The sequence below is a fragment of the Mauremys mutica genome, chromosome 19 (assembly GCF_020497125.1).
Source record: "Mauremys mutica isolate MM-2020 ecotype Southern chromosome 19, ASM2049712v1, whole genome shotgun sequence".
In the NCBI taxonomy this organism is placed as follows: Eukaryota; Metazoa; Chordata; order Testudines; family Geoemydidae; genus Mauremys; species Mauremys mutica.
In genome coordinates, this window is record NC_059090.1 from 5,701,006 (window position 1) to 5,728,794 (window position 27,789).

A 27,789-nucleotide genomic window follows, 5' to 3' on the forward strand; every position below is an offset into this window, starting at 1 on the left:
AATAGTAATGCTTCCGGTTAAGTTACAATGGGTACACACAGGTTGGCTGATCTGTCAGTGTCACAGCATCATCTAACTCTTTGTTCTTTGATAACAAAAACATTCTTCAGGTTTCAGAGTAGCAGCCTTGTTAGTCTGTATCCGCAAAAAGAACAGGAGTACTTGTGGCACCTAACTGTAGTGTCCAGTGCTAATTTTTTTTTTTTCAGGGGAGAGCGCGAACGCAGTCCCCCACTATCACAAATTATGCAGTCGAGTTTCCCGCATTTGGGGAAATCGCAGGGGTCAGCACACCCGCCGTGCAATGGATGAGCCTCACCCTGGGAAAACCACCTTCATGATCATGGTATCTCCCCTGCCAGGTAAGTATAAGCGATGGTCACATAAACACCACCCAATACCGGAAATCTACTGACCGCTATACTTACCTACATGCCTCCAGCTTCCATCCAGACCACATCCCACCATCCATTGTCTACAGCCAAACTCTATGATACAATTGCATTTGCTCCAACCCCTCAGACAGAGACAAACACCTACAAGAACTTTATCAAGCGTTCTTACAACTACAATAACCACCTGCTGCAGTGAAAAAACAGATTGACAGAGCCAGAAGAGTCCCAGAAGTCACCTACTACAGGACAGGCCCAACAAAGAAAGCAACAGAACGCCACTAGCCGTCACCTTCAGCCACCAACTAAAACCTCTCCTGTGCATCATCAAGGATCTACAACCTATCCTGAAGGACAATCCCTCACTCTCACAGATCTTTGGAGACAGGCCAGTCCTCACTTACAGACAGCCCCACAACCTGAAGCAAATACTCACCAGCAACCATATACCACACAACAGAAACACTAACCCAGGAACCTATCCTTGCAACAAAGCCCGTTGCCAAATCTGTCCACATATCTATTCAAGGGACACCATCATAGGATCTAATCACATCAGCTGCACCATCAGGGGCTCGTTCACCTGCACATCTACCAATGTGATAAATGCCATCATGTGCCAGCAATGCCCCTCTGCCATGTACATTGGCCAAACCGGACAGTCTCTACGTGAAAGAATAAATGGACACAAATCAGATGTCAAGAATTATAACATTAAAAAACCAGTCGGAGAACACTTCAATCTCCCTGGTCACTCAATTACAGACCTAAAAGTCGCAATATTACAACAAAAAAACTTCAAAAACAGACTCCAGGGAGAGACTGCTGAACTGGAATTAATTTGCAAACGTGACACCATTAAATTAGGCTTGAATAAAGACTGGGAGTAGACCGGTCATTATACAAGTAAAACGATTTCCACATGTTTATGCCCCCCCCACCCTACAGTTGCTCACACTTTCTTGTCAACTGCTGGAAACGGGCCATTTTCATTACCACTACAAAAAGTTTTTTTCTCTCCTGCTGGTAATAGCTCATCTTAACTGATCACTCTTGTTATAGTGTGTATGGTAACACCCATTGTTTCATGTTCTCTGTGTCTATATATATCTTCCTGCTGTATTTTCCACTACATACATCCGATGAAATGGGCTGTAGCCCACGAAAGCTTATACTCAAATAAATGTGTTAGTTTCTAAGGTGTCACAAGGACTCCTGTTCTTTTTGCTAAAAACATTCTTGTTTTCACTAGACAGTATATTGATCTGACAGGGTTTTCAAACTGGGGATCACGACTCCTCAGTGGGTCGTGAGGTTATTAGGTGGCCAGCCAGGCAGGGGAGGAGTGATGCTGCCTGCAGTTGCCAGCCTGGTGGGGATGTGCCCATGCAGAGCCAGCAGGCCAGCCCCTGGGTCCCCCCTTCCTGTGGGCATGGTGGCCAGGGGCTGTATGGCCAGAGGAACACAAACGATCAGAACCCCCCGCGTGCAGTGTGCAGAGGGTGCTGGTTGGGTGCTCAGTTCTGAAGGCAGCGCTGCCGCCAGCAGCAGTGTGGAGGTGAGGGTGTCATGGTGCAGTGTATTCCCAGCCTGGTGCTGACTTCAGAGCTGGGCAGCTGGAGAGCAAAACTAACTCTAGTTCTGCCGCCACAGGCTGGAAATCGGCCCACTGAAACCCATTCAACCCCACCGTCCCATCTGCACGAGATGGGCCTGATCTGGTCTCCTTTCCAGGGCACACCGGCCGGTGTCACCAGCTGGGTTTGAGAGAGACTCAGCGCAGGACTTCAGCAAACACAGGGGCAGGGAATCGTGTGTCATCCTGTGTGGTTTGCAAGTGACTAAATTTGAACTTAAAACCACAGCCTGCCCTTCCCCCATGAGCATGTGCAGGGCTGGCTCTTTATCTGTAAATCAGCAAGAGACTTTCCAGCCCCTGTTCTGTCCCCTCTGGCCACCGGTACATGTGTGGGGGAGACGTAGATTCCATTCCTTCATTAGCATTTATTAATAACTCTTCCTCTCCATCCCCTTCCCCACCTCCACGCACACTCCAACGCATCCATGGAAATCCCTGCCGAGGGCTATAAAATACAGAGGCAGGCGAGGGGGAAGCCAGACCATTCTCGGCCACCCCACTGTGGAGCAACCTGCCTCTGCTGGAACCGGAGCCAAGAGAACCTGCCTGGAAATGAAGGTCACCTCCTTAGCCCTGGCAACGCTGCTCCTTGCCGCTCTCTGGACGGAAGCCCACTGCGATTCCTGTAAGTACCGGGTCTGCCCCTTTCCTTACCCTACAGAGCCCTGCCTTGCCAGGCTCCTCCAGCCCAGGCATTTCCAGCACCCAGTGTTAGGGCCCTGCAGCTTTGGAAGGGAAGTGGGTGAAGCAGAGGAAGGAGGGGGTGTGGGTGGGTCCTGCACTGGGACTCAGGAGATCTGGGTACAAGTCCAGTCTCCATCACTGAGGCTGATTTCCAAAGCTGCCTGAGGGGGTTGGCTGCCCAGGTCCCACCGAAATGCACCAAAATCCCCTAGGAAGCTTTGAAAATCTGAGCCGGACTCGTCCTGGGCCTCAAGTTCCATCTGTAAAATGGGGATAAGGCTTTGTGATCTGGAGGCCGAGAGCTGCCAGCTCCAGAGCTCAGATATCGATAGCCCTTTGTCCCAGGCTCTGAAAGGCATTCACCAGCATCACTGAATTAACCCTCGCTAGCCCCCGGCGGGAGTACAAGTACCCTTATCCCAATGCTGCTGGCAGGGAAACTGAGGCACAGAGCGGCAAAGTGACAACTCCACTCACTCAGTGGCACGATGGAGACTAGTCCATTTCTTGTGTCAGTGGAGGGCAGACTCCCTTCCCTGCACAACAACAATTAACCCGACTGTGGAGGGGACGGGGGAGCATCCACGAATTCCCTCCTGCCCCCAGAAAGGGGGTTTGGCTGCTAATGAGCACAGAACTAGTCAGTGTAAGAAATTCTCTCAAGTTGGCTCTTCCTTGTTACTGAGGGAAGGAGAACTAATCCCCTTTCTCTTCTCTTTCCCAGTCATCAGCCAGAGCAACACATGCTGCATGAAAGATAATTTTGTGCTTAGAAGAATTTCTCCAAAATACATCAAAAGTTGCAGACGCACAGGTCCTAACTGCTCCCGCCAGGCCGTGATGTGAGTATCCCGGGGTGTCACCCAGGTGGGGTCAATGTGCCTGTTTCATCTTGTGCCCATAGCGCTGCCAAATACAGTCAAACAAAATGCCACCAACGCTTTTTTACCTTTTATATGCAAACCCAGTAATTTGCTCTCCCACTCCGTGGTCTTTACCACCTCTGCTACTTTGTAGCCGAGATTCAGTATCAGCTGTTGTAACGACGTCCGTCCTCTAATGCTGCAATTTCAGTACTAAAGATTCTGCGGCACTTTTACAAACACGGAGTCAAGTGTTGTATATGACCAAACGTCTCCCTACAGGAACAAAGTGCATGGTGGGAAGGGATATCTTTGCGTTTGTATGGTGTCCCTGAACCGCCTGTGCTGCAAATGATGAAAGAAACAAACCAGGGGGTCTCCTGGCCGTTAGCCTGGCCCAGTGGGGCTGAGTTACAAAAGGCGAATGGAAAGGGGCAATCACACGGTTGCTAAGGGGCAGGTGTCACTAGGCGGCGATGCTGGCGGATGCTAGGGCCTGGCTAACTGAGGTTCGGGGGCTGTAGGAGTCAGAGATGCACTAGAAGTGCATGTGCCCCCCAGCTCTGGGCTAGCAGGGAGCCCAGCTCAGCAGGGTCAGGGTGCACAGGCCAAGGTTTGTGGGGGCTCTGGTTACGGTAGCAGGGTGGGGGCTGTAGCTCAGGAGTGAGGGGCATTTGCAGAGCTGGGGGTGGGGGATGGAATTGGGCTGGCAGGGGATAGGCAGCCTAGGACAGCAGCTGGGGGCTCCTATTCCAAGGTGGCAGCGCAGCAGGCCATGGTCATGGTGTATTGACCGGGCTGCATGGGGAGGCCACAGATTGCAATAGCACAAGATGTTGCAGGTCCGGATTGAGGTGTGTGTCAAAGCTGGGGGAGGCAAGTGCCACAGCAGCAGCCCCACAGCACCGTGCCTGGGCCCAGGCAGCTCTGTCAGCCTCCTGCGTTCAAGAGAACCGATTTCACTGCAGAACCCGACCGTTTCAGGGACAAACGCCTTCGTTCCCAGCGCTCCCACAGCCACTGCCCTGCTGCGTGAGCTGTGATCAGTCTAGGTGTCGCTTTGCATTTGCGAAGGGAGCCGGGCTCATATCTCTCTCTCTCCACAGAGTGACGCTCACACAGGGGAAGGAAGTCTGTGTTGATCCCAGTAAGATACGGTTGGCCACATGTAAAGGAAAGCAAGAAAAATCACTTAAAGACACCCGGCCTGCACAGCTGAGACAGCAGCAGATGGACACGAACTCAGCGTAACGCCCCACGTTATTTATATGGACTGATGTGTCTCAGTGCATGGTTTTGAGAGGCTATTTTTCTGGCCCTGTTTATTTAAGGAGAACCCCTCCCATTCCCTCCATCCCTTCTGTGTTCTTTGTCCCCCAGTGAGTGTGTGATGGGGAAGCGACCCCCTGCCAACACCACTGTCATTCTTTGCAGATACAATAAAGTCCAGTGTTTTCTAGCATGACCCAGTGCTTCTGCTTCTGTGAGCAGGAAATCTACCCCCCCCCCGCCATTTCCTGGACAAGGATGGGCCATGTCAGTATGTTGTCACTATGGAGACCCACAGATGGGCCATGGTGACTATGATGTCACTGTGGAGACCCAAGGATGGGCCATGCCACCATGGTGTGTCTACAGAAAGACCCCCCCCACTTACTTTTGGCTGAATCTGGAAGCGGATCCCAGTCATAGACCTGATGGGGGGTGAGTTCTCCCTTCCCAGCTGTGAGCCCAGGGCCCAGCCTTCCTGCTGTTGCCAGAGGCTGCTCTGGCAGAGGAAGGGAAAGCACATCTCAGATTTGGGAGGCGGCTGTGGGGCAGGGTCAGGAAGGCTGAAATGTCTGGTCCCATCAGTCATTGAACAAGCCCAGCTCCCCTCTGCCAGAGTTCGGTGGCCTGCTGGGAGATGCCATAGGTGGGAGGGGAGGGGAGCAGAAGCTGGGGAGACAGGGGTCGGAGGAGAAGGTTTCAGGGACAGGCTGTGTGGCAGGAGAAGAAAGGTCACACACTCCCTTACAGAACCTGTAACTGAACCCAGGAGTCCTGAGTGGCACCATCCCTCTGCCCTCAGCAAATAGCTGGGAAACCCACTGGCAAAGTGTGTGTCCCCATCCCCCTCTAACCCCAGGTCGTCATGGAAGATAATAGTCTTCTACTGCTACCAGTCACTCCATTGGCTCAAGTGGTAGATACCCCAGCAGTGGAGCCATGGTGGCACGGCAGTGGCAGGGGCGAGTACCGAAGCTCCCAGGGGGGATTGTACTTGGCTGCCTAGGGCTGCTGGGTTTGACATGCCAGCTCAGGTATGTCTAGACGTGCTGCGATCGCCCCTCCCCATTGCTGCGTAGACAGACCCTGAAACACTCCAGCTCTCACTCTCGGATGCCATTGCTGCCAGCCAAACTCCCCCAGACCCTCCAACTCCCTCTCCCCTGAGCCAGGGCAGCTACAGCATGTAGCTCTCTCCTTTATGATCTCTCAGGCGATTGTTTCTCTGGCCTCCCAGGGCAACTAGCAAAAATCCATGAACCACCATTCGCAGCCCCAGGGACATCCCAGGGTCCACAGAGCTCAGAGCGGCCTCTCCCCACTCCCAGCAATGGGACAAATTGTAGACCGTGGACTTGGGGATTTCTCTGAGTTTGGTCCCTCTGTTCACACCCTGCCCCCTACACACACACAAACACACGCTCACCCTTGTTCTTCACACTCAGACCTTCTCTTGTCTCCAGGGCTTCCCTGGGGTCCTTCCATGTTGCCCAGTAAATGTCTTCTTTACTGAGCTAGCAAAGAGAGACCCGACACTTGGTATTTCTCCCCTTGTCTGGCCGGCTGTACTGCGATAACTTTGGAAAGCTGATCAATTTCAAATTTTTAAAATTTGGGGTGTAGAGTGTGTGACGAAGTTGGACTGTTCTTAATGTTTCCCCTAATACTGTGTGGGTGCCTCAGTTTCCCCCTACGCATTTCCTTGTGCATTTCTTAAGTCTCTAGGTGGTGAGATAAAGGCCAGTGTACATAAATCACCAACCCTCTGTCTCCTAGCAACAAATGGCCAGGCCCTTCCCCACTGCAAGGTGCTGCTAAAGGTGTGGGAGAACAAAGAGGTCAGGCTGGATCCGGGACCCCTGCCCTCTGTGGGTGCAGCTAGAGCCCGGTCTGTATGTCTGCCCCCCCTTCCCCATGTGGCTTCAGCTGGAGCCGTGTGCCTGCTCCACCCTCCCCATGACTGGAGCAGGGGCTTGAGCCAAAGCTTTGTCCCCCCATCCATGATGGTTGGGTTGGGGCTGTCAGTCCCAACTATGAGGCTCCAGCTCTCATTCCTCCCCACCCCGCAGCCCTCTCTCCCTCCATTACGTTTAGTAAAAGTCAGGGACAGGTCATGGCTCCTGTGAATATTTGTTTATTCCCCATGACCTGTCTCTGACGTTTGCTAAAAATAACCATGACAAACTCTTAATCTTAACCATAGTTATTGTGAGATGTATGTACAGATATAAGAGATGGCTAAGGGGAGATATGGCTGAGGTTTATAAAATCATGTGTAGAGAAATGGTGTAGAGAAAGTAGATAAGGAAGTGCTGTTTACTGCTTCTCATAACACAAGAACTAGGGGTCACCAAATGAAATTAATAGGCAGCAGGTTTAAAACAAACAAAAGGAAGTATTTCTTCACACAACACACCGTCAACCTGTGGAACTCCTTGCCAGAGGATGTTGTGAAAGCCAAGACCATAACAGGGTTCAAAAAAGAACTAGATAAGTTCATGGAGGACAGGTCCATCAATGGCTACTAGCCAGGATGGGCAGGGATGGTGTCCCTAGCCTCTGTTTGCCAGAAGCTGGGAATGGGTGACAGGGGATTGATCACTTGATGATTACCTGTTCTGTTCATTCCCTCTGGGGCACCTGGCATTGGCCACTGTCAGTAGACAGGATACTGGGCTAGATGGACCTTTGGTCTGACCCAGTGTGGCCGTTCTTATGTTCTTATGAAAATGTGTGAGGAGTTGTGTATATATGCCGGCAATTATGTTCTTGTCGTTAGAGGAAGGTCCCACAAAGGTAGCGTGTCTTGAGACAGGAGATGGGAGACACTTCTCTCCCTGCTGGACTATTGAGTAGTGTGTGTCTTACAATCAAAGTCTACTAACATACTGAGTCGAGTGCTAATGACTGCGCGTGGGAAGTGTACGGAGGGGATGGGATGATGAGACGTCCTACAGTGGCATGTAGCCAGGCCGTGACTGCTACCAGCAAGTATCTCCAACGTCCGGTGATGGGACACTAGGTGGGGAGGGCTCTGAGTTCCTACAGAGAATTCTTTTCCAGGTATCTGGCTGGTGGCTCTTGCCCACATGCTCAGGGTCTAACTGATCATCATATTTGGGGTCAGGAAGGAGTTTTCCTATGGGTCAGATTGGCAGAGACCTGGGTTTTTCCCCCCCTCCTCCGCAGCATGGGACACAGGTCACTCACTTGTTTGAACTATAATAAATAGCCAGGCTGCAGCCCTGGGCTTGCACACACTCACCCCTGCTCCGGCAGCCCAGGCCTGCCAGCTTGTGGCACTGGGATGGTGCCCCCCTGACCATGGCGCCCTGGGTGGTCACCCACATCACCCACCCCAAGGCTACCCCTGTTGGGGGCTGTGTGCTGAGCAGGGGCGGCTCCAGGCCCCAGCACGCCAAGCACGTGCTTGGGGCCGCGGGGGGCGCTCTGCCGGTCGCCGGGAGGGCGGCAGGCGGCTCCGGTGGACCTCCCGCAGGCGTCCCTGTGGAGGGTCCGCTGGTCCCGCAGCTTCGGTGGAGCATCCGCAGGCACGTCTGCGGGAGGACCACCAGAGCTGCGGGACCGGCGACCGGCAGAGCGCCCCCCGCGACGCGCCACCGTGCTTGGGGCGGCAAAATGGCTAGAGCCGCCCCTGGTGCTGAGCCTAATATCTGCTGGGCTAGGCTCAGAGCTTCCTACTGAGAGTCTAGCCTGCCAGCCTGGGATCCCTCATCCCTTTGGGGATGGGGGCTAGACAATGGGATGGGGCTAACAGGGGTTTAAATGCCAGCTCCTAAGCAACCAGAGGAGGTAACGAACAGGAGCAGCAATCAGGGGAGTGAGATCTAGATACACCTAATAAACATATGCTAAACTTAGGCCAATAACCACCCACTCCCCAAACAAACAAATCCTGCAAGAGTAAAACTAATGCAGAAGTCCAGCAACAGTGAAGGGCGCTATCCAGTTTATTGCACCGAATGCAGCATGTTTGGTTACTTGCCTTGTGGGCAGGTGACATGTGTGTGCATTTGGTGCAAGCAGCTCCTGGCCCTCACAGACCGAGCATGGGCTATTGAGACCAGGGTGGCTGAGCGGGAGGAGCGAAGGGAGACAGACAGGTACATAGATGAGACTTTCCCACCCCCAGTCTGACAGCCTCTGTGCTGTTGAGGAGGATGAAAGTCTCAGGGGAGGAGAACATCACGCTGGAGTGGAGGGAAACACCCCCATAGCTGGGACCCTCCTTCCAGATGATGTCATGGTGTCCTCTGGCCCTGAGGATACTCTTCCACGGGAGGGGACCCTAGTTATTAGGAAAAGATAAGTAATAGCCATGGGGGATTTGATCATTAGAAACGTAGGTTGCTGGGTTTGTGATGACTCGGAGAACCGCATGGTGACTTGCCTGCTGGGTGCGAAGGTAGTGGACCTCTCAAGACATCTAGTGTGATGAAGTGGGGGGTTTCCTTGGGGTTTTCTGTGTTTTCCAGTGGGTTGCATGCACAGGGGGTGGGACTCTGTGTCCCCAGGTGTTATTGGTTTAATGAGGTGAGAGGAGAGGGAGTTTGTTGTTACAGAGGACCGGAAAGAGACTTGGGACCCGGGCCGGTGGCCTGGAGGACAGAGACCCCAGCGACTGGTGACCTAGTGACCCGGAGACCCGGCTCAGGAGACACAGCCAGTTCTGTCCAGTGGGAGGACAATGGGCTGCAGAGAGAGGACCCCGGTGACCTGACCAGCTGGTTCCAGCCAGAGAAGGGCTGGGAGGAGAGGAGACTCAGGCCTTCCTGTTTACGACCCTGTTTCCCTGGAGAGAAGACAATGGACAGAGGGGGGGCTTGGGGCTGGGGATATCAGAGGCCCAGCTGGGAAGCAGGGGGGCTCTGGGCTGGAAAGGGGGAGCAGGCAGAGCCCCCCTGGGTGCAGGGGGACTGGGATGTGCTGTGCTGAGAGAGGCCAAGCCTGAGGCCCTGAGAGTTTCCTGTGCTGTGTTCAACTCTCAATAAACCCTCCTGTTTTATGCTGGCTGAGAGTCGCTCCGGGCTAGAGAACAGGGTTACATCAACCCCTTCGGGGGTGAGGAGGCCCGGGGGGTCCAGAGCGCAGGGACTCCCTGAGGGGACCCACGGCAGAGACAGACGTGCTGAGTCTCAGAGCGGTGCGGCTCCAGGAGGTGGAGGGGCCTGACCCCGAGAGAGTGTGGACCCCCGAGAAGGGCTGTCGCACTGAAAGGAGCACCCCCCATGGACCGCACAGGGCCAAGAGTGGGCTCGATCTGTGAGTCCGTGACATCTAGATAGACTTGCTGGGGAGGGACTGGTTGTCCTGGTACATGTAGGTACAAGTAACACAGGGAAAGATAGGAGAGAGGTCCTGGAGGTCAAATTTAGGCTGCTAGGTAAGAGATCCAGGACCTCCATGGTAGCATTCTCTGAAATGCTGCCAGTTCCATGCGCAGGGCCAGTTAGACAGGCAAACTGCAGGGTCTCTTTGCGTGGGTGAGACCATGGTGTTGGGCGGAGCGGTTTAGGTTTATTAGGAACTGGGGAACCTTTTGGGAAAAGAGGAATCTTTAGAGGAAGGATGGGCTCCACCGAACCCAGAACAGAACCAGATTGCTGGCATGTACAATTAGAAAGGTATAGAGGAGTTTTTAAACTCAGGGCTGGGGGAGCACACAGTTCAGACAGGGGCATCCCTCCGGGGAGGATCTATTAATGGGGATTCTCTGTGTCCTAGTAAGGAGGGGAGGATAAAAGCTGATAAAGTACAGCTAGGAGCTGAAGAGAAACAGCCAAACGAGCAAGACTCCCATTCAGTGGCATCACATGAAGGCAGATAACTAAGTATTGACAAATGCTGTAAGTGCTTGTACACAAATGCGAGAGGTCTAAGTCCTAAGATGGGAGAACATAAGCGCCTGGTATTAAATGAGGATATTTATCTAACAGACCTCTCAGAAGCTGGGTGGAACGATGATAATGGGACACAGTAATACCAGAGTACAAAATATATTGGGATGACAGAGTAGGTCACGCTGCTGAGGAGTGGTGCTATACGTTAAAGAAAGCAGAGAGTCAAATACAGTAAAAATCTTAAATGAAACAAATTGTATCATGGAATCTGTATGGATAGAAATGTCATGCGTGAATAATACGAGTATAGCAGTAAGGAAATGCTGCCGACCACCTGGCCAGGATGGTGATGGTGATTGTGACATGCTCAGGGAGAGTAGAGAGGCTACAAAAACAGAAGATCCAATAATAATGGAGGACGTCGATCATCCCCATATGGACTGGGTACACTTCACCTCAGGACAGGAAGCAGAGATAAAATTTTTAGACACCATCAATGACTGCTTCTCGGAGCAGCTAGTCCTGGAACCCGCAAGATTTAATGTGGATAAATGTAAAGTAATGCACATTGGAAAAAATAACCCCAACTATACATACAGTATGATGGGGGCTAATTTAGCTACAGTGAGGCAGGAAAAAGATCTTGGAGTCATCGAGGACAGTTCCCTGAAGATGTCCACGCAGTGTGCAGAGACGGTCAAAAAAGCAAACAGGATATTAGGAATCATTAAAAAGGGGATAGAGAAAAAAGATATACTGGCACTAGAAAAGGTTCAAAGAAGGGCAACTAAAATGATTAGGGGTTTGGAGAGGGTCCCATATGAGGAGAGATTAAAGAGGCTAGGACTCTTCAGCTTGGAAAAGAGGAGACTAAGGGGGGATATGATAGAGGTCTATAAAATCATGAGTGATAAGGAAAAGTTATTTACTTATTCCCATAATACAAGAACAAGGGGTCACCAAATGAAATTAATGGGCAGCAGGTTTAAAACAAATAAAAGGAAGTTCTTCTTCACGCAGCGCACAGTCAACTTGTGGAACTCCTTACCTTTGGAGGCTGTGAAGCTTAGGACTATAACAGCATTTAAAAGAGAACTGGATAAATTCATGGAGGTTAAGTCCATCAATGGCTATTAGCCAGGATGGGTAAGGAATGGAGTCCCTAGCCTCTGTTTGTCAGAGGGTGGGGATGGATGGCAGAAGAGAGCTCACTTGATCGTTACCTGCTCTGTTCACTCCCTCTGGGGCACCTGGCATTGGCCAATGTCGGTAGACAGGATACTGGGCTAGATGGACCTTTGGTCTGACCCGGTATGGCCGTTCTTATGTTCTTATGTATGTTCTTATGATAAGAGGAGAGGCGATTCTTGATTTAGTCCGAAGTAGAGCACAGGATCTGGTCCAAGGGGTGAATATATCCAGACTGCTTGGTAATGGCTACTGTAATGTAATTAAATTTAACATGCTTGTAGAGAGGAAAATACCAAAGAAACCCTCCACAGTAGCATTTAACTTCAAAAAGGAGAACTACACAAAAATTAGGAGACTAGTTAAGCGGAAACTAAAAGGAACAGTCACCAGAGTGAAATGCCTGCAAACTGCATTGCAACTATTTAAAAACAGCTCAAACTAAACATATGCCTCTAAAAAACAGTAAACAGGACCAAAAAATTATCACCATGGCTAAACCACAGAGTAAAAGAGGTGGTTAGAGGCAAAAAGACATCTTTTAAAAATTGGAAGACAAATCCTAGTGAGGAAATTAGAAAGGAGCATAAAATCTGACAAATCAAGTCAGGCTGAAAAAGAATTTGAAGAGCAACTAGCAAGATACAAAAACTTACAGCAAATGTTTTTAAGTACATCAGAAGCAGGAAGTCTGTCAGTCAGTAGGACCACTGGACTATTGAGGTGCTAACAGAGAACTCAAAGAAGAAAAGGCTGTTGTGGAAAAGCTAAACGAATTCTTTGCACTGGACTTCACTGCAGAGGCTGAGATGGAGATTTCCACATCTGAGCCATTCTTTTCAGATGACAAATTGAGTGAAGTGTCATTAGAGGAGGTTTTGGAACAAATTGATAAATTAAACAGCAATGAGTCACTAGGTCCAGATGGTGTTCACACATGAAGTCTTAAGGAACTCAAATGTGAAACTGAAAAATTGCTACCTGGTATGAAACCTATTGCTTAAATCAGCCTCAGTTCTAGATGACTGGAGGATAGCTAATGTTACGCTGATTTTTGAAAAAGACTCCAGAGGCAATTCTGGCAATTACTAGCCAGTAAGCCTAACTTCAGTGCCAGTAAAATTTGTTGAAACTATAGTAAAGACCAGAAGTATCCGACACACAGATGAGCACAATACGTTGGGGAAGAGTCAACATGGCTTTTGTAAAGGGAAATCATGCTTCACCAATCTATTAGAATTCTCTGAGGGGGTCAACAAGCATGTGGACAAGAGTGATCCAGTTGATATAATGTACTTAGACTTTCAGAAAGCCTTTGACAAGGTCCAACACCAAAGGTTCTTAAGCAACGTAAGCTTGGGAGTAAGCTACAAGGGAAGGTCCTTTCATGGATCAGTAACTATAGTTAAAAGACAGGAAACAAATGGTAGGAATAAATGGTCAGTTTTCACAGTGGAGACAGGTTAATACCAGAGTCTGTACTGGGGCCTGTGCTGTTCAACATATTCATAAATGAGCGGGAGAAAGGCGCAAACCGACAGGTGGCAAAGCTTGCTGATAATTAAAATGTACTCAAGATAGTTAGGTCCAAAGCTGTTACAAAGAGTTACAAAGGGAACTCGCAAAAGTGGGTGATTGGACAACAAAATGGCAGATGAAATTCAATGTTAATAAATGCAAAGTAATGCACAGTGGAAAACACAATCCCAACTATACATATAAAATGATAGATTCTAAACGGGCTGTTACCACTCAATAAAGTTCTTGGAATCATTGTGGCTAGTTCTCTGAAAACATCCGCTCACTGTGCAGCAGCAGCAAAAAAGCGAACAGAACAATAGGAACCATTAGGAAAAGGGATAGATAATATGATAGAAAATATCATAATACCTTGTGCTAGACCCAGGCCAGTGGGGAACAGCAGAGTAGTCGAAGGGAGATATATTGGCCACTGGATAAGCGGTTTTCTGTTCCCTGAGTGACCAGAGCAGGGGCTGCTCCAGGCTAATGAGAACACCTGACTCCAATTAACCTGCTAAGAGTCAGGTGAGGCTGTTAAGCACCTGACTCTAATTAAGACCCCTCTGATGCTATAAAAGGGCTCACTCCGGTCAGGCCAAAGCGAGCCAGAGGAGAGGAAGTGTGTTGAGGAACTGGGAGCAAGAGGCGTGCAAGGAGCTGAGAGTGAGTAGGCATACTGCTGGAGGACTGAGAAGTACAAGCGTTATCAGACATCAGCAGGAAGGTCCTGTGGTGAGGAAAAAGAATGTGTTGGGAGGAGGCCATCGGGAAGTAGCCCAGGGAGTTGTAGCTGCCGCGCAGCTGTACCAGGAGACACTGTAGACAGCTGCAGTCCACAGGGCCCTGGGATGGAACCCAGAGTAGAGGGTGGGCCTGGGTTCCCCCCAAACCTCCCAACTCCTGATCAGACACAGGAGGAATTGACCTGAACTGTGGTTTCTACCAGAGGGGAAGGTCTCTGGGCTGTTTCCCGACCCACAGGGTGAATCTGTGAGGCGAGCAAATCTGCCAGTAAGCATAGGACCCACCAAGGTAGAGGAGGAACTTTGTCACAGGCTCTATATAAATCCATGGTTTGCCCACACCTTGAACACTGCGTACAGATCTGGTTGCCTCATCTCAAAAAAGATATATTAGATTTGGAAAAGGTACAGAGAAGGGAAAGAAAAATTAAGGGTATGGAACAGATTTCAGATGAGAGATTAAAAAGAGTGGGGCTATTGAGTGTGGAAAAGAGATGACTAAGAGATGACTAGAGGTCTATAAAATCACAAATAGTGCAGAGAAAGTGAATAAGGAAGTGTTATTTACCCTTTCACGTAACACGAACCAGGGCATCACCCAATGAAATTAATAGGCAGCAGGTTAACAAATATAAATAATTATCCCTCTATAATTGCCCTGTTCTGTTCATTCCTTCTGAAGCATTTGGCACTGGCCACTGTCAGAAGACACTAGGACACTGGGCTAGATGGATCTTTGATCTGACCGTTCTTAAGTGCTTATGAGTTTGGGGTTCGCAGACAAAATACAAAATGAGGCAAGTTTCATGAGTTTTATCATGAGCATCTCATACAACTTCCTAGTAGGAAAATTTCCATTTTCGCCCTCCAGTGTTGTCTTTCCTAGTCTCATTTGGGTTGGAAGGGGCCATTTGGGGGTCATTGAGTCCTTCCCCCATTTCTTACTGATGTTTGGTTGGCGCCTGATCACATGATTAGGGAAGTGTTATTTACCCGTTTAAGTAACACAAGAAATAGTGTAACCAGGGCCAGCTTTTTAATTTTTACCTACCCGGCAGCGGTCAGAGGGGTCTTCGGCGGCATTTTGGCAGCAGGCCCTTCACTTGCTCCAGGTCTTCGGCGGCATTTCGGCGGAGGGTCCTTGAGTGCCGCCGAAAACCTGGAGCGAGTGAAGAACTCGCTGCCGAAGTGCCGCCGAAGACCCGGAGCACCGCCGGGTGAGTACGAATCGGGCCCCGCACTTGCTAAAGCTGGCCCTGAGGGTAACCCAATGAAATTAACAGGCAGCAGGTTTAAAATAAACATAAGAAAATACTTCATACAACGCACAATTAACCTGTGGAACTCCTTGCCGGGGGATGCTGTGAAGGCCAAAACTATAATGGGCTTCAAAAAAGTAGTCGATAAATTCCTAGATGGTAGTTCTACCAATGGCTATTAGCCAGGATAGCCAGGGACACAGCCACATTCTGTGAGTGTCCCTGAGCCTCTGACTGCCAGAAGCTGGGAGCAGATGGCAGGGGATGGATCACTCCATGATTGCCTGTTCTGTTCATTCCCTCTGGGGCACCTGGCACTGGCCACTGTTGGAAGGCAGGATACTCGGCTAGATGGACTGTTACTCTGACCCAGTCTGGCCATTCTTATGTTCATCGATAAGCCTAGGGAGAAATATCTTGCTGGCCTGGGACGGGGAGATAAGGGGAGCCTGGGCTACTGGGCCTTGCTGGCTAGATGGGAGCTCTTAGAGAGGCTCTGTCATTGCTATGAACACCGTCAACAAGCCCACACAGGGAAACCACCTGGCTTGACACCGAAACTCTTCACTCTCCCCAGCTGTTTGGCTCACTCAGCACCAAAGCCTTAAATGTCCCTGTTTACAAGGAAGATTTTCTGGCACCAGAAGCTTTCTCCAGGGCTTGGTGCCTGCGAGCTGCAGGGAAGCCATGTGATCCTCCGGAGGCATCGCAGGGCCGGGCCAGCCCTCCAGCTCACCCACTCCTGCAGAAGGAGGAGCTGCCTTCATGCTCCTTAATGCAAGGCCCGGCCGGAATGGTGCTCCAGGATCCTATCCCCCCGCCCGCCCCGCCCGGTCGTTCCAACCCACGGCTTCGCTCTGTCCCCCAATAGCCACCAGCCCTGGGAAGCTGTGCTCGCTGTCTCGCCCCAGGGACAGCCGTGCACCCAGGGAGTCTCTGGGGATCCTTTCCCAGCACTGGGTTTCAGGGGCGCTCTCAGCCGTCTGGCTGGAAGGCTGCAGCCGCCTGGGAGTGGCTGAGAGCGTGGATCACTGAATTACTTGGAATCCTCTTTCTGTGTTTACATGGAATTAAGCATTTGTGCAGGGAATCCCAGCGGATGCCAGCTTCTCATTCGGTGCACACCAGCTGCCTCGTCTTCCCTCAGAGGCCACTAAACTGCCTCGAGCCAAGTCGCTGCATGTTTTGCTTTGTTCTCCAAAATCCCTGGCTTATTTCCAGAGCAGGGCTAGAGCTCGGTCGTTTACAGACACTGCCGGAAGCTGATTGAGGCAAGCTCAGGGCACTGCCCGGCGCCAAGCAGCCGTAAACTGCCTGGTGTATCTAATCCCCGATCCCGACGCAGGCCAGCCCCTTTGGACCTGGTCAGCAGATAGCCCAGACTCAGCACTGCCAGAGCATCGGTGCGGTGGTGTTTTACCACGACTGCAAGGAGCAAAGCAGCGGGGGTCTAGTCGAAGCTCCCAGATCGCTCCCTGCCGTAGCCCACATGGAGGCACCTCGAGACACCCCCCGGCTGAGTCACACCCCGCAGGTCCAGCATTTGGTCTGTTCCAGCTGCTGCCAGGCAGTGACAAGGCAGCAGGCATGTGAGGCCCAGATACTCACACACGCAGCCTACAGTGGGGGCCGGTTGTGGCTCCGTGCCCCTGGGGCCAGTTCTGCTTTGGGGATGGTGTCTATGTGGCCAGCTCTAAGCCCCGAGGGGCCATTGCTAGCCAGGAGCTGCCAGCATTCAGTGTCTCCAGCCATTCCCCTTCAGGCAGGGCGGCAGGGGGCAGGGTAGGAGCTCTGCGTGCACCGGGGACTCCTCTGTGATGAGGGAATCCTCGGCAGGGGGAAACCGGCTGCTTTCTGCTCACAAAGCCAGTGGAGGGGCTCAGGGCTGGACACCATCTCAGCCAATGTGTGTCCGTTCCAGTTGCAATAGTATTAACTCTTGAGTCGCTGAATTAAAACAGTGTGCAAACCACACCAGCATTTCTCAAATGTGGCTGCCAGAGGCCTGAGGAAAGAATCAGCCCCTGCCTGTGCCTCGAACAACCTCTGGAGGTAGGTGGGGCACAATGCTTTTATATTTATAATTGGAGATATACCTATCTCCTAGAACTGGAAGGGACCTCAAAAGGTCATTGAGTCCAGCCCCCTGCCTTCACTAGCAGGACCAAGTACTGATTTTTGCCCCAGATCCCTAAGTGGCCTCCCGCCAAGAATTGAACTCACAGCCCTGGGTTTAACAGGCCAATGCTCAAACCACTGAGCTGTCCCTCCCTGCCCTTTCTGCTGCAGGAGGAAGGTGAGTTCTCAACCCACGTTTGGGGAGAGGGGCCTTGGGCTCCAGCCCTGCGGTGGTCGGGCAGCAGGCTCCAGCGGCAGGACTTTGGAAACCTGGCCCCGGGGCTTTGGGCATTGACCCCTGGATCCAGGAGCGGGTGCTGACCTCCGACTCTGGCCATGTGACCCTGTCTTGGGGTTCTGATCCTGGGCTCCTGCTGGCCAGAGCTGGCTCTGGGTGCTGACTCCTGGCCCCATCCATGTAGCAGTGGGCTCCAACTGCCGGCTCTGGGGTGGTGGGGCTCACCCCCCCACATTGCCCCAGGCTCCTGCTGCCTCCACTGACCCTCCCCCCATCTGGGCTCCTGCTGCCTCCCCCAGCCTCGCATCCATCCCGCCATCGCTCTGGCCCCCTCTCCCACCCAGGGCTTAATTTATCCTGGGGCTTGCTAAGAAAAGTGCTATTAACAAACATGCAAGTATCACTTCTCACGGCATTATTTTTATTATGGGTCCGCAAAAAAACCTCCTACATAAATAAATGACAATGATTTGTGTGTATCTGTGGGTTTGTTTTTGCTAAAGTTAATGAAGTATTTTAGGAAAAAGTGTCAGAGTGGCCACCAGCAAGGGTTGGTAGCTGCACTCTGAGGCCACCAAAAATTTTGTTGTAAGACCCCCTCTAGTCTGTTCCCTACCGTCTGCTTGGTCCAGGCTAGTTTGAGAAGCCGAACGCCCTAGGGCCCAACCACGCGTCTTTTCTTATGTTCTTGCTTCCCCGCCTCACAGGAGCCCTGGAGAGATTTTTCCTCTCTAGTTTAGGAGCATTGAGGCGATAGCAACTGGACACATACTAGAGCTGCCTTGGTTATTTCTACTCATTGGGGCTTCACAGGAGCAACCCAGCTTCACCCTGCGCTGTTTGCAGGTCTGAGGTCTGAATAGCCCATGGGGAGGGTGGCTTTTAACGAGTCACAACCAGACCAACAGACTCTGCTGCTGCTCCCGCAGTTGGGATTTTTATTGATGCTTTCAATCAAATCAGGCCATCGCAGCGGGCGGGGACATCTCAGCAGAGGGAGCTTTGTAGCTGAAACCTCAGGAAGGTGGCGCCGCGGAGGGGTAAAGAGAGGCAGTGGAAACCCCTTGAGTGAAGAACATTTTGCTCCTAGAGGTTGCTACTAGATGAATTCCATCATGGGACTGACATCTGGGACAACAGCCCCCTCCCCGTTTCAGGGCCCCTGTCCCTCCGTTCTCTCAAGGCACCATGTCAGAATAACCACGGCTATGAACCAGCAGGGCCGGCTTTAGGCCAATTCAACCAATTCCCCTGCATCGGGCCCCGCCCCAAGAGGGCCCCGCGTACGGTGTACTGTCAAGAGCCGGGGCGCTGTACCGGGGTGTGGCCTGGCTTCCCTGGGGGCAATTTAAAGGGCCTGGGGATCCCAGCGGGGACTGAAGCCCCAAGCCCTTTAAATTGCCACCAGAGCCCCCCTGCGGGAGCCCTGGGGTAAGGCTGCAGGACCCTGGGGGCTATTTTAAAAGTCCGGGGCTCCCTTTGCTTCTACCGCCCCGGCCCTTTAAATAGCCACCGAAGCCACACCGCTTCCCCAGGGCTCCCGCGGCTATTTACAGGGCCGGGGCGGTAGAAGCAGGGGAGCCCCAGGCCCTTTAAATAGCCCCCGAGCCTCAGGCTGCTGCTGCTACCCTGGTGGGGGAGGGAGAAGGAGGGGGCACTCACCGTACAGGATGGGCTGTATCCCCTGTACCTTCACCCCCTGCCCACAGCCAGCCCCTGCTGCACCCCCTGCCCGCACCAGCCCCGCACCCTCTGCCCTGCCTGCACCAGCTCCTGTCTGCAGCCAGCCCTGCACCCCCTGCCCGCAGTCAGCCCGTCTCCAGCCAGCCCTGCACCCCCTGCCCGGCCTGCAGCCAGCCCCTGTCTCCAGCCAGACCCGCACCCCCTGCCCGCAGCCAGCCCGTCTCCAGCCAGCCCCTGCCGCACACCCCTGAGGCCCTGCCTGAAGCCAGCCAGACCACCCCACACACCCCTGTCTCCAGCCAGCCCTGCGCCCCTTGCCCTGCCTGCAGCCAGACCCTACCTCCAGCCAGCCCCTGCCCTGCCTCCAGCCAGCCCCATGTCCACTGGTGCCCTGCAGTTCCCAGGGCAGTAACTCTGCACACCTGCTTCAATGAGGGGGGCAGAGAGCAGCTGGGACCCACACATGTGCACACCGTAGGGTGACCAGACAGCAAGTGTGAAAAATCAGGACAGGAGGTGGGGGGTAATAGGAACCTATATAAGAAAAAGACCCAAAAATTGGGACTGTCCCTATAAAATCGAGACATCTGGTCACCCTAGCACACCCCCAGGGAGTGGCGGGGACCCACACATGTGAAATGGAGCTCATTTCTAGTTCAGGACCATCTTTTTAAAAAAGAACTTTAGGTAGAGTTAACATACATCCGTATTTTCTCAGACATGTCAGGCTTTTTGGTTCTTAAATCGCCATCCGGGAGGAAAATACGGACGTATGGTAACCCTATTGGTACAAAAAATACATACTGTGGTACATCCTTTAAATCAGAACTTTTTAATAGGGAACCAGTTGCTAAGAAATGAAAGGCTTTTTTTTTTTAGTCATCCCTGCCGGGGCACTGCTGAAAATGTTTGAATTGGGCCCTGCACTTCTTAAAGCCGGCCCTGTGAACCAGCATTCAGCACAGCAGAGGGTGATTATATAATTGTAGATGCGAGACAGGAACATGCTTGATAGATGAAGCTTAAAGCGGATTCCCTTGTGCCACGAGACATGTGCGCAGCAAGCAAGCTGCGCCTGTGGCCGGGAGCTCCTGGCTTGTCTCCCAGTGGCCCTCAGGCTTTACTAGCCGAGCTGAGAAATGTCTGGTATTCTTTCACCCAGGGCCTGTCAGGCTTGGCGCAGATCTCCTGGCCTTCTTTCATTTTGAATCTACGAAGGAAAACAGTGAATCAGCCAGGAGACGGCAATGGTGGGGTGAGGGTACGAAACCCAGGGGTGAAACCTTGGCCAAAGTGGCCCCCAGAGCAGGATGTGGGTGCAATGGGTCAGCACTGCTATCCTGTTCAGGGGGATCCCAGACAGCCCAGCCGGAGTACAGAACTGTGAGGGCCCAGCCAGGTTACAGGTCAGTGACAGGGACATGAGTGCAAGCTGTTAACTCCTTCCCACCCTGGCAGTCTGTCCCCCCTCCCCCAACTCCCTCGTCCACCCCATGATTAAAATATGACCACGTAGATCACTGCTACTACAACTGTTCTAGAATTGCAACAAATCGTATATGAGGTATGTCATGTAAGGTGTCAATGGAAAAGTTACAATTCACTAAATATGATTATCCCTGTTTGTATGCATGTATCATGTTTGTAGCTGAAGTTATGAATATTGACTATGTACCAGCATTCAAATTTGTTTGCTCCTGGGGTAACACCCACAAGGTAATTTACATCCCGTCTGGTCAGCACATTGTGAATGGACCATTCAAGTAGATGGCTCTTTAATGAACACAATGGGCCACAGAAGAAGTTTATTCCCGCCGGATGGGCCTTCCCGTGGACATTTTAGCCATCGAAGGGCATGTGACAAGCCCATGTGACTCTGGACTCCATCTTGTGCCTGTACTTTCCCACAGAGTAAGACTGAGAGCTGCCCCTCCCCATGGGAGAAGATATACAAAGCCGTGGAAGCATCTCCATTTTGCCTCTTTCCTGCTCCGATCTCTGGACGATGGACTTACACTAAAAGGAGCGTCCAATCAATGGCTCAAGGACCTGCCCATCATTTGGAAGTTACTCGAGACTGAACAAGCCAGCAGTGTGACATCACTGCTACAAACCCGATACAAGAACTCTGCAACGTTTGTGCATATTTCATTCCTTTGACCGTTTTAATTCTCACCTTGTTCTTTTCTCTTATAAATAAACCTTTGGACATTAGATACTAACGGAGTGGCAGCTGCACGATTATTGGGTAAAATCTGAGGGTATGGCTACTCTGGCGATTTGCAGCGCTGGAAAGCCTCCACCAGCGCTGCAATTAGTAAGTGGCCACACCTGCAGGGCACTTCCAGCGCTGCAACTCCCTGGCTGCAGCGCTGGCCGTACACCTCACTCAGCATGGGGAATAAGGATTCCAGCGCTGGTGCTGCAGCGCTGGTCATCAAGTGTGGCCACACACCAGCGCTGTGATTGGCCTCCAGGGTATAAGGTGTATCCCAGAATGCTTTTATAAATTACTCTCTTTGTTTTGTTGTGAACGAGCTCCGATCGGAGCTCCGTTGCCCGTTGCAGTTGCCGCTTATCTAAAAAACAAACAGAGCTCCTGTTTGCTGTGATCATCTGTACCTGGCTGTAAACAATCAAATGAGATTGCAGGCAGGGAGGGAATGAAACAGCTGGGAGTCGTGTTGGCTGCAGGCTGTTTGCAGTTAAGAGTTAAGACTAAGGGGTTGGAAACATGTTCTGATTTTTCAAGTCAGGAAGCTAAACACACAGTGTTGGCTCCAAAAATCCCCTCTCTCTCTCCCGCCCGCTCCCTGTCACACTAGACCCCACTCCACCCCCCTCTTTTGAAAAGCACGTTGCGGCCACTTGAATGCTGGGATAGCTGCCCATAATGCATCACTCCCAGCAGCGCTGCTAATGCTGCAAATGTGGCCACACACCAGCGCTGGTAGCTGTGAGTGTGGCCACACACCAGCGCTGCTCCTACACAGCTGGATGACCAGCGCTGCAAACTACCAGCGCTGCAAACCGTAAGTGTAGCCATACCCTGAGTTATATATTGGCCCGAGTGTGTGGCTGATCTCTTGGGATTAAAAGAAGCCTTTGGTTGATGAAACTGGTTTTAAATAACCACTCATCATTAAGTATCAGAGGGGTGCCCCTGTTAGTCTGTATCCACAAAAACAAAGAGGAGGCCGGTGGCCCTTTGGGCTTGAATAGGGACTGGGAGTGGCTGGCTCACTACAAAAGCAATTTTCCCTCTCTTGGTATTGACACCTCCTCATAAGTTATTGGGAGTGGACCACATCCACCCTGATCGAATTGGCTCTGTCAGCACTGGTTCTCCACTTGTGAGGTAACTCCCTTCTCTTCATGTGTCAGTATATTTATACCTGCCTCTGTAACTTTCACTCCATGCATCTGAAGAAATGGGGTTTTTACCCATGAAAGCTTATGCCCAAATAAATCTGTTAGTCTTTAAGGTGCCACCGGACTACTTATCATTAAGTCTAGTGTCTGGGTGGTGATATAAACCAGTGCTGGTGAGACATCCTGGGGTGCCCAGAGACATGGCACCACTTAATCCAGACCCGTTTTATGGTCCTTCCTGCACCAGGTGGCCCCAGGGAGCAGCAGGAAAGGCCAGGGACGTTCAGCTACAGGGAGTCCCAGCATCTGGAAGGAGCCTCGTCTGTGCAGCTGCATCAGCCGGCTCTGATGCTAGCTCATGGCATCGATCCTCTCCCCTGTCACCTCCCTTTGTTGTTACCTGGTTCCCTGCTATCTAATCCCCTCCTCCCCCCTCTGCCTCAGTCCCCTGCCCACCCACCCTCTCTCCGTCCCCGCCGGTGTTCCCAGGGGCCCTGCGCTGGAGGTTACTCACATCACGGCTGCCTGAGGGCACATTGGGCTGGTAGGGTAACAGCTGACTGTGTTGTCTCTCTTGAGCTTCCTTGTCTGGAATTTGAAGCAGCACTTCTCCGGCACAGCAGAGCCTCCTAACAGAACAGGAAAGCTCCATGGATGAGGGTGACCCCAGCCAGATGGGACCCTTCCCCACCCCCTCTCTGGGACCCTTCCCCAAACCCAGGGCAGAGGGGGAGAGCTGGACTGGGTCAGCCCTAGAGCATGTGGCCCCACCCCCGCCTGGGCCTTTGTACATCGCACACAATTGGGACCCCCCCACACACACTGCGCACCAGGGTAAGGGCCTGGCACAGTCTTGCCCTTTCAGGGCATTGCACTACATGATGCCACCAGGACTCCATATCCTCTTCCAATAGTCTGCTCCCTGTGGGCCCGGCCGGGCCTTCCTCACTCATGTGAGCAGCTAATGGAGCCCATGGAGTCTGCCTGGGGGGATCCTGAGGAAGCGTGGCCCAGATGGTGGCAGTATCTCAGTAATAAGCTCTGGTGTCTTTGCCCAGCCTGACTCTGCTCTCACTGATCTGGGTGTGAATCCAGAGTCACTCCAGTTAGCTCAGTGGATTCTGGTGTGAATCGAGAGTTACTCCAGGTAGCTCTGTCTGCGTGTTAGGCTGAAAGGGCTTGCTACTGCTGCGGGGAATCAGGAGTGACCCCCCACGGATGCATCCGAGTGACATCAGCGTACGTGAGAGGGAGATCCGGCCCAATAGGCACACAGGCAAACTCGTCCCTGTGCCAGTGCTAGGAGCACAGGGCCTGAGGGGAGCTGGCGTGGGTCTGCCTCATGCCAGGGCTGAGGGGCGGGTGCAGACTAGGGCAGCCAATTTGCATAGCCTGAAAATAGGCCCCAGGGGCTTGTGGCAAGAAATTGATCCAGTCACTTCTCCTTCTATCTTCATACACTATCAGGGTTGGAGGGGACCTCAGGAGATCATCTAGTCCAACCCCCTGCTCAAAGCAGGACCAATCCCCAACTAAATCATCCCAGCCAGGGCTTTGTCAAGCCGGGCCTTAAAAACCTCTAAGGATGGAGATTCCACCACCTCCCCAGGGAACCCATCCTAGTGCTTCACCACCCTCCTAGTGAAATAGTTTTTCACAATATCTAACCTAAACCTCTCCCACTGCAACTTGAGACCATTGTTCCTTGTTCTGTCATCTGCTATCACTGAGAACAGTCTAGATCCAACGTCTTTGGAACCCCCTTTCAAGTAGTTGAAAGCAGCTATCAAATCCCTCCTCATTCTTCTCTTCTGCAGACTAAACAATCCCAGTTCCCTCAGCCTCTACTCATAAGTCATGTGCTCCAGCCCCCTAATCATTTTTGTTGCCCTCCGCTGGACTCTCTCCAATTTTTCCACATCCTTCCTGTATTGTGGGGCCCAAAACTGGACACAGTACTCCAGATGAGGCCTCACCAATGTCGAATAGAAGGGAATGATCACGTCCCTCGATCTGCTGCCAATGATCCTACTTATACAGACCAAAATGCCATTAACTTTCTTGGCAACAAGGGCACAGTGCTGACTCATATCCAGCTTCTCGTCCACTGTAACCCCTAGGTCCTTTTCTGCAGAACTGATGCCTAGGCACTCGGTCCCTAGTCTGTAGCAGTGCGTGGGATTCTTCCGTCCTAAGTGCAGGACTCTGCACTTGTCCTTGTTGAACCTCATCAGGTTTCTTTTGGCCCAGTCCTCTAATTTGTCTAGGTCCCTCTGTATCCTATCCCTACACGCCAGCATATCTACCATTCCTCCCAGTTTAGTGTCATCTGCAAACTTGCTGGGGGTGCAGTCCCCGCCATCCTCCAGAACATTAATGAAGATGTTGAACAAAACTGGCCCCAGAACCGACCCTTGGGGCAACCCACTTGATACCGGCTACCAACTAGACATGGAGCCATTGATCACTACCCGTTGAGCCTGATGACCTGTTGAGTGCCAATGGCAACCTGCATGGAACCCAGAGAGAGGAGCACAGGTGCAGGAGGGAAGAGTTTGGAGGAGACAGCGGGAGCTCAGTCTGTGTGCCTATGGCTGGAATGCCCAGGGTCAGCTCTAGGTTTTTTGCCGCCACAAGCAAAAAAATTTTTGGCTGCCCCCCATCCCACCCCTGGGCTCCTCACCGCACCCTGCTGCTGCCCCAGCCCTGGGCTCTCCCCGCCCACCTGCACCGTCCTTCCGCCGCAGTCCTGGGTCACTGATAACTCGCTCCCAGGACAGGTCATTCAGCAGGAATTTTGGATGTGCACAGAACACAGACAGGATTGGTTCCCATATGGTTACAGAACTGCAGTAAAGTGGAACAATTTTCAGCTGGTGTGATTGGAGGATATCTGGATGCATATTATAAGACTCTCCTCCACAAATTAGGAAAAATTGAGGTGCCTTTATTATTCTTTTGTTCCACTCTTTCTTTCTATGGGGAATTTGCCAATGCAATATCACTGTCTTCCTTTTAAACAAACAAACAAACAAAAGGCAATGGCTGTTGAAAATAGCAATTCCAGTCCTGATAACCACTGGGAAGTATTTCTTGCTCAATTTTATCCTGCTTTTTCTACAGCAAGTTACAGTGGATCAGTATATTTAATTTGGGAGAAATGAAGTAACAGCTGCCCAAATTGAGCTTGAGCACTCCTGAATTTCGAGGTGTTCAAATCTGGAAGGCAGGTGCTGGGGGGGGGCGCTGTGGCTCCATGTGGGAGCACGGCAGCATGTATGCAGCAGCGTGTCTGGAGCTGTGCGGAGCCGGACACACTGGTCTGAGTGGCACGGTAAGGGGGCTGTGGGCTTGGAGAAGGGGTAGGAGGTTCCAGGGGGGGCAGTCAAGGGACAGGGAGCAGGGGGCGTTGGGTGAGGTGGAGGTTCGGGGGGGCAGTCAGCGGCAGGGAGAGGGGGGGGTTAGATGGGTCAGGGGTTCGGGGGGACAGTCAGAGGACAAGGAGGCTCTGCGGTTGGATAGGCATGGGAGTCCCAAGTTAGGGGGGGGTCTCAGGAGGGGGCAATCAGGGGACAAGAAGAAGGGCAGCTTAGATAGGGGGTGGGGTCCCAAGGGGCAGTTAGGGGCAGGGGTCCCAGGAGGGGGTGATCAGGGAGCGGGGGGGTTGGATGGGTTGGGATTTCTGTGGGGGGGCAGTCGGAGGGAGTGGATGGTGGCAGAGTGGGGCTACCCTCCCTCCCCGTGGAGTGTCCTGTTTTTTGAATGTTAAAATATGGTATCACTACCCTTCACAGTGCAGCTCTCCATTCACAGCAAGCTGCAGCATGAGGTCCTACCCCTTCCTTTCCAGTTGGTAGTGGCCAAAGGAATGCTGGGAAATGTAGTTCTTTCCCTGCTCCAGGGCTGGCTCTATAGGCAGGGAGCTAACCAAAGAACTACAGCTCCCAGGGCCCCCTGTTGGGTCTCAGCTCCCATGCTGGATCCCTGCTGCCCCTGCAAATGGGCTGCCCCAAGCAGGTGCTTGCTTTGCTGGTGCCTAGAGCCGCCCCTGGGAATGCCGGCTGCACTTGCAGCAGGTCTGTAAATAGGTCTTGTAATAAAGAGTCAGTTTAGTTTTACAAGCATGGAATTCTCTCATGCTGTTCCCCAGTACACGGTGCATGAAACAGCGCCTCAAGAGCATTTAAAACCCACGAGGCCTGCTTTTCCCCTGTTGTAACTGATCCCCAGGCAGAGCGCAGGTATAGAATAACCAGAATAACCACCAGAATAACATGGCCATTGCTTGCCCTGGTTGCAGAGTTGGGATGCCACCCAAGGTGCCCGTCAGCAGTAAGCCAGGCGCCATATTCATTATGCCACCGCCATACAGGGACCACCGCTTGAGCCTGATTGGCTGCTCACTACACCTGCGTCACGCCCTGGCAGCTCCATTGGAGTCACTCCAGCTAGACACCCAAGTGAGAGCGGGCCCAGGCCCTACATCTGTTGTGTCTCTGTGAGGTCTGCCCTCCGCACCCCAGCGATGCCCTGGGACCTCCCCACATCTGACCCTGCACTGAGATCCCGTGGTGCTCCCTGACCCAGCTCCCATCTTCCCATGGAGGGGGCACCTGTACTCACTCTGAGCCAGGCTCTGGCAGCAGAACGAAGCCAGCAGGAGAAGCGCGCAGACAAGCCCGGCTGCCTTTGCCATGGTGAGATGGAGGAGGGTCCTGCGGGGGCCAGTGACCAGGAGTCAGCTGCAGAGAAACCTTCTGGCTGGATCTGCCTCCCCAGGCTGCTTTTATAGGGCTGTCTGCCTGAGGATGACACTTGGCTTCAGGAAGCAGGGGAGGGGGGAACCCAGCAAATTTCCACGGTTTGGCCGAGCTCCCAGAGAGCCGGGCATGGGAGGAATTGTTCTTGTGCCAAAAGGGGATGGGGATTTACCTGACGCCTGCAATCATCATCAGTCAC

The 27,789-nt window shown here is 52.2% G+C and overlaps 2 protein-coding genes and 1 non-coding gene across 3 annotated transcripts; 1 reads left to right on the plus strand and 2 right to left on the minus strand.

The window, feature by feature from the left end:
• Positions 1-206: 206 nt before the first annotated feature.
• Positions 207-370, minus strand: LOC123353329. The gene has a single exon (XR_006574470.1). It is a non-coding gene; the product is annotated as a U1 spliceosomal RNA (small nuclear RNA).
• A 2,159-nt stretch (positions 371-2,529) lies between these two features.
• LOC123352831 (interleukin-8-like) lies at positions 2,530-4,950 on the plus strand. The gene is made up of 3 exons (XM_044993253.1): positions 2,530-2,656; positions 3,440-3,557; positions 4,685-4,950. The coding sequence occupies exons 1-3, from the start codon at positions 2,584-2,586 to the stop codon at positions 4,827-4,829; spliced, it is 336 nt and encodes a 111-aa protein (XP_044849188.1). The 5' UTR covers positions 2,530-2,583; the 3' UTR covers positions 4,830-4,950.
• A 15,421-nt stretch (positions 4,951-20,371) lies between these two features.
• LOC123353260 (C-C motif chemokine 4-like) lies at positions 20,372-27,568 on the minus strand. The gene is made up of 3 exons (XM_044994230.1): positions 27,454-27,568; positions 23,345-23,459; positions 20,372-20,668 (listed from the first exon to the last, which is right to left on the minus strand). Exons 1-3 carry the CDS (start codon positions 27,524-27,526, stop codon positions 20,572-20,574), a joined length of 285 nt encoding a protein of 94 aa, XP_044850165.1. The 5' UTR covers positions 27,527-27,568; the 3' UTR covers positions 20,372-20,571.
• Between the last annotated feature and the right edge of the window lie 221 nt (positions 27,569-27,789).